Here is a 16381-nt window from a genome sequence, read left to right on the forward strand (position 1 = left end):
ATCTTACTCAAAATAATCTAGTTTTAGAGATTAATTTTGCTATTGTGTGTGTAAAGTAGTAGTTTTCAACTTTTTTCATTTGTGGGCCCTTAAAACTTTTTTGAATGGAGGCGCAGACTCTTTCGGAAACCTTAAGACAGTCAGCAGATCCCCAGACATCTGCAGACTGGAGGTTGAAAACCACTCTTCTGTTGTAACAGCAAACTTCATGGACCCCTTAAACATTGTTCATGGACATACAGGAGCTCATGGGCCACAGGTTCAAAACCATTGCTATAGAGGTTTAAAATGAATTAATTTCCATTTATTTATTTTTAAAATAATTGTTTTTCAAATCGATTGGTTAGAAACTTTGCATTTCAACGCAGCCTGGTTTATCTAATTCTGTGTCCGGAGAACACTTCCTCAGCTGGTTTGGTTATTTTTATTTGAATAATAGACAATCTGCACTACATTGCTTAAAATCCTTGTTCATCACAGGACTTTGCTGTTCCAGAATCTTTTCAGATAAAGGTGTATTTCTGGCACCTCTAAGAATGGTTTGCTCATAAGAATAAGTATGAAACAATTTCTGGAGATCTTTTTAGACTCTCCGCAGAGAGTAACCATTTCTGTGATCCCACTGGGCAAAATTATGTCTAACACTTGATGTATGTTATGTGAAGTGATATATTCATTTCAGTTCTTAGGTGACAAATAGCACATAAAAACCACCATGTAAACAAAGGTGCCAACTGGAATCTTAGCAGAGAATACATTAACTTTTTAATACTGAAGAATCTTCATAATTGAGAGGTGGGGAAGTTTGGCCTGCCAGAGTTGTAACAATTCTGTATGTGAATAGGGAGCCTTCAGGCTGTCAATCCAACATTTTTCTTTTATAGTTAAATTTGTTAAGAATATTGTGTGTTGATTGGCTAGTTTTCTGAGTGTTATTTAAAAAACACAATGGAAAAACAATTCAGAGTGTTGAAAAAGTCATTTTATTTTATGTACATTTTCTACTTACTATCTTCCAAACAAACTGAATGTGTCAAGTACCATAGAAGCATTACAACAAACTCCAGCGGCGTAGTAGTTTTGTGAATACCTGTGGTGCATAAATGTTGGATTTAAATAACTAAATGTGCAGGGAGGCACTTAAGTCCTTTCAGGAATCTAACCTTTAGGTTCCCAAGTCCTACTATCTTTTAATGAAATTTTAGAGTCCTAAGTGAATGAAACTGCTGAACCTGATTCCTCTGATTTTTTTAAAAATGTGGCTTTCTCTATTGCTCTCTTAGTGAAGTATGGGAAGTTTAAAATGGTTTTAAACTTTTTAGATAATATTTAAATGGCTTATCAGAATCTTGATTGTAAAATAAATTGATCTTGTGACATTTTGAATTTTTTTAAGCATTTATGTCTTTTGCATATGTTTTTGCTCTGAGAGAACCGTGACCTTTGCTATATTCCACAATACAAATAACCAGCCTTTTTAATGGACAAAAACAAGTGGATAAATAGTTGGATGAAATTTCATAATTCTTTTAATTTAGGAAATTATAAAGGCTCTTTTTTTTTCCCCTCCATTTTCTTAGACATTGTTTGATGAAGGCTGGCATCAAATTCGTCTCTTGGTAACAGAAACACATGTAACTTTGTATATAGATGATCAAGAAACTGAAATGAAGCCATTGCATCCTGTTTTAGGGATCTACATCAGTGGACTAACCCAAATAGGGAAGTATCCTGGGAAAGAGGAAACTGTACAGGTGAGTCTAGAATATTGTAGTATGTAGCATAGTTTGTTAATACACCATTTTAGTTGTATTGCAATTGTTAACCTTCCACCTCACATTTCCATTGCAGCCTTGTGTTCCCGGGGAGTTATACGTTCTAATACAGGGGTCTCGGACTCACAGCCTACAGGCCATCTGTGGCCAAATGTTTTCACAATGTGGCCTTGGAGTCCGTTCATCGTGTGTGTGCGTGTGCGTGTGCGTGTGCGTGTGCGTGTGCGTGTGTTCAGTGAAAACTTCCTCATCTGGTCGAGTGCTTACTGAATACACTCATCCCTCATTAAACAAGTATTTTACTAACGAGTACTGGCTTAAATGAGGGACACATTTATTTACCTTCGTTCACCCTACGAGTGAACTCCTCCGCTAATATGAGGCTAATCCCTTCCCCTGGCTCCAAACTGCCCTAGTCTGACCCGCCGCCAGCCGCGAGGCCCCTACCCACGGCAGTCTGATTTTTTTTCCCCCCCCACCCCACCTCGGGCTGACCCTGCAGTAGCCTGACACTCCCCCCGCACCGTACCTCTGCCACCCTGCAGCAGCACGATTCCCCTGCCCTCCGCCACCCTGCAGCAGCCTGATATTTTTTCTCCCCCGCAGACTGGCCCTGCGGCAGCCTGACCCCCCCCCCCCACTTCCCTCCCCACCAGCCCAATAGATCTAACCTGCTGTAGCCTGACCCCCACCCCACCGGACCACATGCCCAACATTCAGCAGCTTGAACGCGTTTCCCCTGCCCCCCCCCCCCCCCCCCCCGCCACAGACCCAACCGTTCACCAAGTTTTAACTCTCCCTCCCACTCATGGCCCCAAACTGTCCCCAGCCTTTAACCCTCTCTAACCCCGCCCCCCCCCCCCCGCCAAGTTTCACTTCCCTTTCAAAAGCAGCACCACCTGCTGCTGCTCATTTGCCAAGCTCTAGGAACCAATCAGAGACTTTCATGTATATTTTAATGGTAATTTAGTTTCCCTCTTACTAGTTTTTGCCTACGAGCACAAAGTTGGGAACCCATTGTGCTCATAGAGTGAGGGATCAGTGTACATTGTCAGCAGCAACTCTTTTCAACATCCTGCTGATCATGGACTGAGATAATTGATCTTGATAGGGATTTTATTCAATGCATAGTTATCCTTCTTAATGAACAGAATCAAGGCGCCAGTATGAGATGAGGGTGGACAGATTGTTTTTTTGAGATTCTCATCAGTGAATTCTCATAAGGCCTTGTTCTGATTTTGATTGGTTGGTGGTTGATAGGGCCATTGTGGGGTTGACACGTGGGTAAGATGTCAGCATTTCTTTTGTCAAATACATCTACCAACTTTTGGTTTCTGTGAGGTGTCAATAAACCATCTCCTGGGAGTTGCTGAACACAGGCTTTTTCCATTCTTCCTGTTCTTTTCTGGGCATCTGATTTAGCTAGATGTAGTTGGTCAACAGTAGCTTACCTTGAATTTTGTCCCTTGCATCTTCCAAAAGATGTCTGGATCATGCACTGAGGGCCAAAGAATGCTGAGCATAATCAGGAAGTGTGGCAACTTGATTATATTAAATTGTAGCAGGTGTTTGGGTGTGGTGGTGGTGTTGTTTTTATGGTGATCTTGGATTTTTGACTTGGAGGGGCACAGTTTTATGCTACAATCAATTGACTCAGTTTGGTCTGGGGTGAGCATCTTCTGCACTGAAAGTTAAATAGCTTTGGTGAGCCCATTAACCATGAAATTACTAGAAGTGCTGCAATCCACAAGCATGAGCTGGGAGCAGCTCAGATAAGGTATAATCAGGATCAAGAGGTGAAGCAAGACTTACAGGTGTGGAGGATGACAGTCTGTGGCTGCCAAGATAAATGATGGCAGAAAAGGAAGCTTTTTTGGGCGATGGGGATGATGGAGTGGGATTGTGGGGTGTTATATCCAGCCCAACCTCCCTAACAGAGCTGGATGTGGTTGTTTCCCTGGTGTGCCAAGGGCCTAGACTTTAGGCGTACTCAGTAATGCAGTTGCTTTGTCCGCATTAAAATAGGCAAAAAGCGGCAAAGTCTGTGTGGCCAGCACTGACAGTCAGCATCTCTTGTGCCACCTGCAGGGCCTCTGGTTTGGGGGGCACCTGAATATACCTTGGGGATCCACTCATGTCCAGGGAGGTGGGTATGGAATGGGCTGGGTTATTCTGCTCTTTTTGAGGTGCGCTCCCTGAGCCTGAGGGGGAGTGAGAGCTGCCTGACATTGGACGGTGCTCACCCATAGCTTTATCCTGCTGTTTATGGTATAGGGATGAAAGATCACATGCTGCCCTCTTTGGCTTCTTCACTGGAGTCAGAGTGGGAACGGTGCTGGCTAGTGGATGGTACTGCTGGGGCACTGTGTGCTGAGGCCTTGGTGTGAGTCAGAATCAGGACTGACTTCATAAGTAGGGCATGAAGTCCTCTTCCTTTACAGTCCTTGGTTTAAATGGTTTGTAAATCTTGTACCTGTCCCTGATGTGATCTTTGCTCAAGCACCACAGGCAACTCCTGTGTGGGTCACTGCCTGGCATAGGCCATTTGCAGCCATCTCAAGACTTGAAATCTGGAGACCAGGGGCATTCCTGATCTGGGCAAAAGTCTCAGAAGGACCAGAAAACTTTCACCACTGTTAACTAAAATAGACTGATTTGAGCAGGCTGGGGTGGCTTAGGCTTAGAACGCAGGGGATGCCTTTTTATTGCAGTGGAAAACCCAGCACTGGCCTGTATCAGCTGACTCAGACTATCTGTTTGGGCTGTGAAATTGTCACGTAGATATTCAGGCTTAGGCTGGGATCCCGTGAGGGAGCAGCGTCTCAGTGCCTGGCCTCCAGCCTAAGCCCAAATGTCTACACTGCAGTTTTCTAGCCTCAGACCCTGAGCCCCACAAGATTGGGTCAGCAGCATGGGCCAGCTGCTTGGTTTATAGCAATGTAGAGAGACCCTCAGGCTCAAAGATGATTAATCAGACTCTGAACTCTCATCGCACTTTGCTCGCTGTTCTGTGTACAAACTTAAAGCTCGGCTGTTGCTTTGCTCCCAATTATGTGTCAACATTTTAGTCTCCAGTAAGTGGTGTGTTCTAATTCCAATCTTGTGTATGCTGACATAGTGCACAATTTGGTTTGCCTTAAAACCTGTTGAATGAGGGGTGAGCAATGGTAGTACATTGGCACCCAAGTCAGAAAACAGACTTGGGCATTCTTGTTAAAGGCTAGTTTTGCCAATGTTACAGTGCTACCTAGTATTGTACCTACCATGTGAAAGCCCTGATATGCCTGCCTACTTTCCAGGTAGGCTCTCGCTTATGTAGCTGAGCTGCAAGCAGGAATTGGATTTCCTGACAACCATCTAGGCTTCGCAAATCTGGTTCTGGTCCATCTTGCCACCAGTGATGGTGGAACAGAACTGCTATGGCTTCGGCCAGGCTTTTCTAAGTTCTGCTTAGTATCCCTAAATGTTACAGTTTTCATAATAGTTTGTAGTTGTCAGATAGGACTTAGCTGAGGGACGGGGCATCCTCTGATCCCCAAGCTTCAAACCTTGTGACGAGTGCGGGTATTCTATGCCTATTAGTGACCTGCAGAGTAGTTGCCTAAGGTGTCTTAGTGAAGGACACATTAGTGATAAGTGCCAAATTTGCATTGTTTAAGCCCCGTATTAAAAGGGAGAGAGACATTCACTGTTGGGCTCTCCTGATGGAGTGAGTGCTAATGCCATTGTCGGAGCCGATGTTGGACTTGGCATTGACTGCTATGGTGGGGGTGTGCAGTGCCCTGTGGGTGTCATCTTCAGGGGGGCACCACTTACTCTGATCAAGCAACTGAAGGTGTTAGCAAGAGGATGTTCAATAAGGGACAGGAAAAGATGGAAAGAGAGAGAAGACCTGTGATGGGTGGCTTGTCATATCCATCTGGAGGTTGCGTCCCAGCTCCAGTGGAGCTGTCCGGCCCTTCCAACCTGGGCTGGTTATGCCAGGAAGTGATAAAGCCTCTGTCAGCTGAATATTCCATTGACCCTGGAGAACTTGTGGGCAGTTCAGGACATATTGGCCCTACTGGTGCCAATGGCATAGTCACTGGCATATCACAGTCCCAGGGCAAGCCCACATTGAGCTCTTTTGGAGCATGTCCCCAGCCCTGTTCTCTAAGGGACCATCTTGCCAGTGGTCCTCAATGCAAAGCCTTTAGACCCCGGTTTTGGGTGGAAGGCTTTGAAAATTTCCTTGAGGCCCCCACCTGGCAAGGACGCGACTTGGGGCGACAGTCACTGGAACCATGGCACAGACCAGTTGAGGCACATGCTTCCTAGCATGGGGACCAGGATGAGTCCCTTGCATCTCTGAGACCTTGGCACTGCATCCAGGACTGTTCAGGCAAATGGCATTGTTGGTTGCAGTCCTTCCGGCACTGGTTCCCCTCATATAGGTCCTTGTGGTCTTGGTGGTCCTTAGCCTACCAGGCTTGCTCTCACTCCCAACCTCACTCAAGGTCTCTTTTGGTGCAAGTGATAGAAGGCGTCTGTTCCCAATGGCTGCTGAGGCCCTGCGACAGAGACTCGTTTCATTCTTGGGTCCACAGTACTCACCAGCAGGTGGGAGTCAGTCAGAATCCCCCGACTCCTGGTCACTGGGCACTGAGCGTGTGGCTCAGAAGCTGGCACTGAGTAGGGCTTCCTGCCCCTTGTTAGGCACTGACCCCAATGGTTCTGCCTTGCCTTTGGTACTGCACCTCCCCACATGGCTGAGGGAGCTGTGGCTGGTAACCTAGTACCCCTGGAACTTCTGGGGATTTACCCAACCATCCTAGGCTACTGGTCAGTTTTGGAGTTCCTGAGAGACCATTGGGCTCTGTCCTGGTTCCTCAAGCAGGTGAGGGGGAAATCACCCCAGAATCAGAAAGTTCTAGTAGGTCAGGAAGCGAGTTCGGGGGAAGAGTTCATGGTGCTGGCATCATTCTCATCCTCCCAGGACAAAGCCATCAAGAGTTCCTCTCACTCAGAGCTTCAAGACAGTATGTACATATTTGTACATATTGAGGAGAGGATAAAAGCTGCAAGCAACTTCTGTCCTTATCTTTGGTCTTAGAGGAAGCACAGCACCTGTAATGTAAGAAATTCTGTCCCTGCCATGCTGCCTTCACCATGCTGCAAATTGTTAGTTTTATTCTAGTCTGCTAAAGTAAAATATGGAAAACCCTGTAGGTATTATGATCTATTTTCAAGGAATGTAAAACACCTTCCTTTTCTTCTATAGTTATGTGGTACCACAAAAACGTAAGCAAATTTTGGCTTAATAAATTATTATTAGCAATAAAACTAAGTACATAAAGTGTTCCAGATGTTTGCTAACTTAAACCCAGTTATTAATTTCTTATAAATCAAGAAATTGTAACGCTGTGGGATGAGTTATTGTTAATTAGAGTGAGAATAATAGAGGCACCTCTGTGAAATAGTGAATTATTTAAATTAGATTTTTTTTATGTTTTTGAATGGTGTTTTCTTTTGTTTGCTCTCAGCTGTTTAAATTCTTAAATCTTTTAATTAAACAGTAAGACTTGAGAGAGAAAGTACATTTTTCATAATGTGGGTGCTTTATGCACAGATGTTAAAACAGAGCCGCCTTATAGAATGTTACAGGATTCTCGCTCACAGCTTGTGCACCTCTTTGTGTTTAGGTCTGGGAATGTAGCTCCTGCTTCGCTGGGTACTCTTCTTGCTGCTTACTGCTCACCCTGCAGTAGTTTCTCTGGTGATAACTTGGCCTTCTGGCCAGGTTCCCATTTAGTCTGCCCCTTCAAGGCTTGCAAAGTCCTGCAGGACAGCTAGCCAAATACCATCATTGGAATGTGTTCAGACCCTCCCTGGGTCCTGTTATATTATAGAACTGGCAGGCAGGGGAACCTAGGCCCACCAGCTACACCAGGTTCCAGCCTGGAACACTATAACCAGAAATCCAGGAATCTGTTGCTGTTTCCCTGGGTTTCATTCAGCGAAACTTCCTTGACTACTTTTTCCTTGTTTTGAATTTGTCACTGGAGCTTACTTAGTTCCTCATGACTACTTCGTGCCTCCTAACTTCTTGCCTAAGACTCTTTACTCTCCTCCCGTACTTTTTTCCTCGTTCCTAAAACTACCCTCCCCAGGGCGTTACTGGTGCTTCCTTCCCTCATGGCCCCTTTCTACAATCAGTTCCTTGGCTTTGTTGTGGCCCAGACCTTTAATAGGTGGATTCAGAGGTGGTTCAGGGGGGCTTCACTTTCAATTCACTGTGACCCCCCTCTTAGGTGACACAAGCTGACCTAACTGGCCTCTTAAGACCTCATTAATCCTGTAGAGGTTGGAGTGGAGCCATGCCCCATCACAAAGAAAGTCCTTTGTTTGTTGTATCTGGTTATCCTGCTTGCTTGAGGTCTGTCTTTATAATCTCTGAAACAAATTTTAGACAAATGCTTGCTCATTCTGTGAATCAGTGTTTCCAATGAGATTTTGTTCATGTTGTAAAATGAGTCCCTGCAAGGAAGATAGAATTGTGTTGTTGATTTCTTGTAGCATCTTAGACTTTTTCACTGGAATGGAAAAGATATACAAGGTCATCTAATCCATCTTTCTTGCCAGATGAGCATTATTCCCAATATTACATTTGTGTAGCCTTGTGCAATCAAGATTTTTAAACAGTTTCAGGAACAGTGTTTCCACTAGTTTCTTAAGTCTCTCTGCCAGGAAATTTTGTCTGAAATTAAGAAAAGATTTAGGAGTGAGGCATTGTGTAAGACCCACTGCCTGAGATATTTAAAAGCCTGGAAGAAGTGCAAGAAAATATACAGTAGGGAACAGTTTTCCACTGCCAGAAAGATGGTCTTTATGACCTAAATCGTTTTTGCTTTCCACATATAATTAATGTGATTCTGTTTCACAACATCATAACACATCCTGTTGTATAGTAATAGTTAGCGTGGTGGAATATAGCTGTATTAAAGTCTACCATGAAAGACTAGAATCTTCCATTAAATTGTGCATTTCATTTTTTATTGAGAATGTATTCCGAAAGCATCTACTGAAAGAAACCTATTTGGATCGGAATCAAAAATGGGATGGGAGGCTAATTTCAAAATAATCTAGGAAATTGTGGAAATAGAATAAAGGCAAGATTTATCATGAACAGGTTTGTATATTGTGCTGCGCATTCCTCATCCAGAGACTGAGGACAATTATTTCTATTGTTTTGAAAAGAAAAAAAAAAAGTCATGTCGCTGTTACCCATGAAATGTGAAAGTTAATGCACACACCAGTTGGTGGGAGCGGTGTGGTTAAAATCCTGTCATTAACTGTCTTCTGTAATTGCCTGACAACCTTATGTGACACGTATGACTTCAGATTTTTTGTTTATATTGTCAACTAAGACCATTTAAAGGAGACTGTATTTTAAATTTATTGATGTAATCTCAAATAATTAACATTTAACTTGCCTAAACAATGTATTTGGCTTTAAATTATAGTTTGATGTCCAGAAATTAAGAATCTACTGTGACCCAGAACAAAACAATCGAGAAACAGCATGTGAAATTCCAGGATTTGTGAGTATGATTGATGAATTTTTCAAGGATTGTTTGACACTTTATCCAAATAACTAATCACAGGGTCTGTCTTGATAAGGAGCTCTTAAAATAAAATAAACATTTCTGTATTTATTTAACTATTGTAAACAAAATACTTCTAGAATTTAAGGAACTTACTACAATATTCAAGCAGATGACAACTCTGTTTTTTAGAACCAATATATTTTACAAGATTTCTGTATTTTTCTGGAAGGACCACCTTTAAGAGGCCTTAAAATGTTGTCGTTTACTTGAAAGTGCAAATGTGAAATTTATAGAACGTGAACTCTGAATCTTCTGTGACACAAGCTTTGATAGAGAAAGTGCCTTAAGTTCCATTGATGAAAAGAGCTATCTACTTTAAAAAGTATTTTTACTAGAACACTATCAGTAAACCCCTAATCTGTTACATCTATTATCTATTCAACAGAACTTCATTTCTGGGTTTTATTTATTTTTTCTCCTGAATGATGATTTCTTGTCAAAAGTATTCCCGTTGAAGTTGGTGGCAAAACTCCAATTGACTTCAGTGAGGCCTGGATTTCCTCCAGTGTGTTTTGGATGAGACAAAACTGAAGTCCTGATCAGTTGATGCCTAGGTTCTTGTGGCTGAAGACTGACCTAAAAGTGGCCCTTCCTTACTTGTTTGTTTCCAGTTCACTCTGTGTTGAAATGTTAATTGTTTGTAGAATGGTGAGGGGAAGTCTTAAATTACCAGAGGGCCAAAGAGTTCAGCTCTTACTTAGAACCTAACAAACAACTGATATACAGAACTGCACAGTGTGTAGCAGCTAACATTGTCATGCTTATGATCAGTGTTTTTTTTTTTTTTTTTTTTGAAAGCACTGAGCTCCTACTTACATGAATAAGCAGTTAGATTTTCAGAAGAGCTTAGCATACTGAATCCAGAGATGCTTGGCAGGACTGGCCGTATGTGTTGCAATGGGAGCTGCTGGGTGCTAAGCACTTTTTGTGCATCCAGCTCTTGTTTAGGTTCTTAATGGGAGCTGAGCTTCAAAGGCTACAGTAGACTTCGACGTACTGGTTGTAATTCTTTCTACAGTAAAAGTTCTGCTATCAGACGTTCAGTTAACCAGAAAGCTCAATTAACTGGCATTTGTGATTTCTCCCAATACAAGTCTTCAGTCTAGTAACTGAACTGTTATACTGCCCAACACTTTATGCAATTGGGTATTCAGTACTCTACTTTTTATGCAAAAGAGGCAGAAGACAAATAAGCAAGCTAAAATCTGGGATTCAAAAAGTGGCTTGCGGGGTGTTTCATGGGCTCATCACAGATTCAGCCCAATCTCCTATACCTTCTACATCTACAATATTTGATGTTGGTCATGATTACCCTGAGGCATTATAAGACTCTGAAGAGCCTTCTGAATCAGAGAGATCAAAATATGTTCAGTATAGTTTTAGTGTTAAGTGTATTTTAGTGATTTGGGTGTACACCAGGCACTGCCCATAGGATATAGTGTCATAAGATAACCAAGTGTATAGACACCTTTAAGAGTGTACACCTAAGTGCTTCAAGAAACCAACCACGTTGCAGAGCAGTACTACTACTGGACTGGTGAGTGCCAGTATACTATTTTGTACTTTATTCCTTTTACTGCATTCTCATTTTTGAAAATTGGTATTCCACTGGCAAAGTATAACTCTCGGTTAATGAGAATATTTGATTAACTGGCGCCTCCTCCTTTCCCCCAACAAGTCAGATAGGAGAGCTTTTACTGTATAGAGCTTTGTCAACTTGACTTCAGGATTGCATGTTCTTAATATTTACAAATAGCTAATGGGATTCAGAAAATAAACAGTGCAAACCCTGGCATGTTCACATCCAGACAAAAAGATCGGTTTTTGTCAGTTCAGTTTCACTTGTCTGTCATAAATGAAATGTGAATGTCACTGTGAAAATCTGAAGGTTCAGTGACATGTCAGAGGATACCTTGCACTGTGGTCATATCACTTTGGATTCTGACTGTCTGAGTTTGTAAGCTAAGTATAGTTGTGTTACCTCAATACTTGCATGAGGTAAGGTAATGGTGTTGGAGATTTGCTAAAGGAGACTACCCCATAATTTCTGGTATGCTTGGAGATTTCAGGATGTATCATTCCGTGCCATTACAGATAAAAGAAACCTCACTGCAATTATACAATGCTTAGGCCATTGTGTGGCTATCTCCTACACAACACAAAGAGGAGAAAGGGATAATAAAATCAGTCCCCTCCACACCTTTGCATGACCACACAGGATTTACCCAGATCTTGAATTAGGGCATGAAGAGAGGAGGGATTTCACACCTGATGTTTTGGAACTTCTTATATAAATATATTTATTTTGCTTTTTAAAACATTGCTACAGTCTTAAACTGGTTTTTTTTTTTTTTTTTTTTTTTTTTTTCATTTCAGAATGGTGAGGTAAGCTCAATCATAAACCAGTCAATTTCAGGTAGTATTTATTTATTTATTTATTAAATAAATTCAGTATGATGCCACCTACTGGTAATGTGCAGTTGTTTTTGAGACGTGAAAAGTGGTTTACAAAAAATTAAACAATGGAATTCAGTATTATTAAGCGGCATTCTGCATTTGGGTGTCAAAAGGCTAGTTCTAAATCCACATGCGGGCACTTGAATAAGCAGCCTGATTTTTCTGGAGGGTTTGAAAACCTAATCGGCTTCAGTTCAGCTGAAGATGTTTGTGACAGAGTTATATTTTATAAATGAAATCTAGCAATTTCACCCTGAGAGAATATTCCACTAGGAGCCCTCTGTTAAAAATGAGTATTACATAACAGCGTGCAGCTTGAGGTGCAGTATATTTGGAATATGTAAAAAAGTGCTAAATTCAATGCAAAACCTATTCTTTCACTGTTCAAAATGCCAACCTCCAGGTGGGGATGGCACTAGCATATTGGCTCCTTTTGCCCCTTCTTGCAAGAGCTATGAAGAGGCTGGCCAGGAAGAGAGGGAAAATCATTGCCTAATCAGGGAGCTTGGTTAGTGGGGCTCAGATAAGCTGATAGCTCCTGCATGCTTTGCGATGCACCTTGAGCCCCCTCTCCTGCCCAAGGAGCTAAGGGACTTAGGGGGTAGGGTGAGAGCTTAGCTTCATTTGTTATGGCACAGGGACTTAACCCACAAGGGGTTCATTTCTCTCACAAACTGGGTTGGAAGTGGGTTTAGGGAAAGGAATCCCTTAAAGAATGTAGGGAATGGCATCCTAATGTCTGCTATGGTGAGCAGGCAACAACACCTCCTTAGCTTCTTAACCTTTAGGTAGAGAGAGAGAGAGCAGTGAGGTCCCAGCAATGGCCAGAAACCAGCAGTGCCTTGCAGAGGGGGCTGATGGCGTTGCTGCTGCAATTTGAAATGGTTAAGGAAGAAATTTTGATCTGCATTGTACATGTTTTTGCCAGATGGTTCTGAGATTAATCAGGCCACAACTTTATTGACTTAATTAAACCACATCTGTTGTATAATTTCTTTCTTCCTCTGTGTATGGGACAAGCTAAATCTTCAGGTTTTATGTAGCATTGTTTGAGCATTTACTCCATGGAAAGCTACGTTTTATATATTTTTGTAATGAATGTTTTTTATGTAAGGAACGACACACCAATTTTTCATTCATCTGAAACCAATTTTAAGTGTTGCATATCAGCGTTTTTTCATTGGGTTTAATTCTGATTTTTACCAGTAGTCATCACAGGAGATACAAGCCTGATATTTTAGGTAAAAATATGCTTTATAAGTCATGGGATATTTTCTGCAACCCATATTCATGCACCTATGATTGTATCTGTGCACAAATTCAGTCACTATAGTTCATACATCACATATTCTAGTCAATATGATGCATATTTTGAATGTTGATTACTGAAAATACTCTGAAGATCACTAAGCAATTACTCTTACATTTTATAAGGATGTAGCCATAAATAATCTTAGCTGTAAATGGACCAGGGGAAGATAGCAGTAGAGATTTCTGGAGGGAAGCCATCACCATTTCATCACACAAACTTGGCTGATCTTCAGCAACATTTATCTAAATACTTGTTAGATGTTCCTGATGAAATACTTTGATGTATCATAAATGAAAGCCACAGTGGTGACAGGTAAAAGTCTTTGTTAATGGATTTTTTTAAACTAATCTTTAATGATTCATGTAACTGGTGCTGGATGAATGTTGTAAAAACAGTTTGTTAAAATTAATTGCATCTTATATGAGTGTTTTGTTCAGTCTTGTTCAGGCCCCTTCTTATCCAGTATTCTTGAACATCTTTGTTAATGAGTTTTTGTTTTCAGGAACACTTTTTGATTCCTAGTTTGAGTACTCATATCACTTAGTATTGGCCATGCACAATTTGTTTTCAGACACTTGAGGCTTGTCTACACTTATCCCAGCTTTGAAGGGGGCATGTTAATCAGGGTGATGGGAGATTATAATGAAGTGCTGCAGTGAATATGCAGCACCTCATTAGGCTAATTCTCCCCTGCGGCAACTTCGAAGTGTCAAACTTCAAAGTGCTGGCATGTGTGTAGCCACAGGCGCTTCCAAGTACCTGCGCTGCTCCGAAGTGCCTTTACTTTCAAAAATTTTGAGGAGTAAAGGCACTTCGAAGTAGTGTGGGCACTTCAAAGTGCCCTTGGCTACATGCATGCCAGCACTTCGAAGAGTGACACTTTGAAGAGTGACACTTTGAAGTAGCAGGGGGGAGAATTAGCCTAATGAGGTGCTGCATATTCACCGCAGCACTTCATTATAATCTCCCATCACCCTGATTAACATGCCCACTTTGAAGTTGGGATCAAGTGTAGACAAGCCTTTGGTGTGCATTGTCCTCTTTAAATAGTTTCGGAAAGGGTTGTGTCAGTGATCAATTACTCACAAGAAAGACTGAATAGTTTAAAAAGGATTTTCTTAATAAAGAAAACAAAACCTGCCATCTGAAAATTTTTCACGAAAACTGTTAAATTTATGAATGACAAAATCATTTTCAGAATTTGTGAACTTTCTAAATGATTCAAAAATGGAAAAGGGGACACTATATTCGTTAGCTAATTTATTCATTAGCTAATTTATTGTAGCTGTAATTTCTTCAGAAAAAACACACCATTTAACTACAACAGAAAAATTTTTTTCCCCTCAAAGCATCTAAGAGCTATCAATATTTTGCAGAGCCGGGACAGGAATTTTTGGCTGCAGAGTTGCTTGGGGACATGAACAGTATTTGTTTAGGCAGGCCTGCTGATAAATGTTCAATAACCAAGACAGTGCTGTACATTTAAATAAAAATGAAGTCAGTCCTGTATTTGGTCATGTTAATACACTTATTTGTAATATATTGATTTGTGGTTTTCTGTGCATTTTGATGATCATTTTTATTTTTGGTAGTGTATGAATGGCCCGAGTGATGTAGGCTCCACACCTTCTCCATGTATATGTCCTCCAGGAAAACAAGGGCCCCCAGGCCCAAAAGTGAGTAGAGTTTTCTTTAATTTTCTTACTTTGAAAACCTCCACCTTTTATGGTATTTATTATCTATGTTTATGATCCCTGTGCAAGGAAGAAGCCACACTGAGCCTAATTCTTCTCCCATTGAAGCCAGAGGGGTTGCTGGTAGTTGCCATCTTACAAGCTCAGACTCTGACAGATGGAATTAATCAACTATTGGTACAATAACTCCTGATAATCAAAAGGCTTATTTTAATTTTTAAGGAGAGTTGATGTTGATTAACATACAAATGTCATAGTTACTATGCAGTGAATGATTTCTGATCATTGTCTAATGAAATCCTAACAGGGTTTGATATGGAAAAATCTGATCCTGGAAAAATGATTTATTTCTCATAGAATCATAGGGCTGGAAGAGACCTCAGGTGGTGATGGAGCCCCACCTCCTGCCCGATTTTTCTTTAATTTAAAATTAATTTAAAAAAAATTTACTGGGCCTGCTTTGGGTTTAGTAGCCTCTGTCAAATGGTGGAGCGGCATTCAGGGGGCCCATAGTGAGGGGATGAGGCCAGATTCTAATATAACAGATCCAAGCCTCAGTTGATAGCCAGTCTTATATTGAATGTGCTCAGCAGTACTTTCTACTAACAGCAGGTAGCTTCTCAAAGTCCAGGAACAGAATCCAAGAATGCCTTCACTTTCTAGAAGATGGTTTTGTAAGCCTCTGACAAAGTGTATGTTGCCTCAGTTAGTAGTGGATGTTTCCACATGGAGGAAAACAGCTATCGTTTACTCCATTTCCTCAAAATCTGGACATTTCAGCAGACAACCCATTTTAACACTTATCGTAGTGTCATATGATAAAATTTGTTTTTTCTTTCTAAACTAAATCTAGGAAAGTTTTACAAAACTAGGAAACCACACAAAAGTTAGGAAATGACTATTTGTTTGGCTCATGCAATCTTAATTAGGCTCTCTGGTGCCTATACAAGTTTAATTGCATGACCATATACTTTTTGTTCTGTCAGAACTCCTGTTTCGTTCATTGCATTACACGGAGAATGAATGTCGCAGTGGATTGCAAGGGAAGAGGAAATTTTCTTCTATTTAAGGCTCTGCATTAGGGCTTAATAGTGAGATTCTCTTCCTAGCCTTGTCACAGATTTCCCATGTCACAAGAGATCTCTGTGTATTTACACAAGGAAGTTTGAATTAAAATTGCACACAGAACCTTAATTATAGCATGCCCCCAACTTTTGAGTGCTGGACTTTACAACCTGAGCATTATTTTAATACTGGTTTTACTGGTAATCTAAATATGCAGTGGTAGCAAATAATCAGAGGTTTGTGATTAACGATGTTTATATGTCTGTTTTCAGTCCTTTGTATGTTACGTTCTCTAATAACTTTAGACACTCTTTATGAAAAAGCCATTTTATTTTTGGTGACATACCCATTGACAAAATTTTTGAAGTTACATATTTTAAGTTGGTCTTAAATCTGCTTTCAGCTCCTAAATGAAAGGAGCTTAATTTTCTA

At 41.1% G+C, this 16381-nt stretch overlaps 1 protein-coding gene across 1 annotated transcript in view; it reads left to right on the top strand.

Annotated features, from left to right (window-relative positions):
* Positions 1-16381, top strand: part of COL21A1 (collagen type XXI alpha 1 chain) — a 203010-nt gene that overhangs the window by 55158 nt on the left and 131471 nt on the right. The window contains exons 6-9 of the mRNA XM_074991138.1: positions 1581-1754; positions 9278-9355; positions 11798-11806; positions 14783-14866. Coding sequence (XP_074847239.1) covers positions 1581-1754; positions 9278-9355; positions 11798-11806; positions 14783-14866 — 345 coding nt within the window. The remainder of the gene's footprint in view (positions 1-1580; positions 1755-9277; positions 9356-11797; positions 11807-14782; positions 14867-16381) is intronic.

The sequence above is a fragment of the Carettochelys insculpta genome, chromosome 3 (assembly GCF_033958435.1).
Source record: "Carettochelys insculpta isolate YL-2023 chromosome 3, ASM3395843v1, whole genome shotgun sequence".
Taxonomy (NCBI): Eukaryota; Metazoa; Chordata; order Testudines; family Carettochelyidae; genus Carettochelys; species Carettochelys insculpta.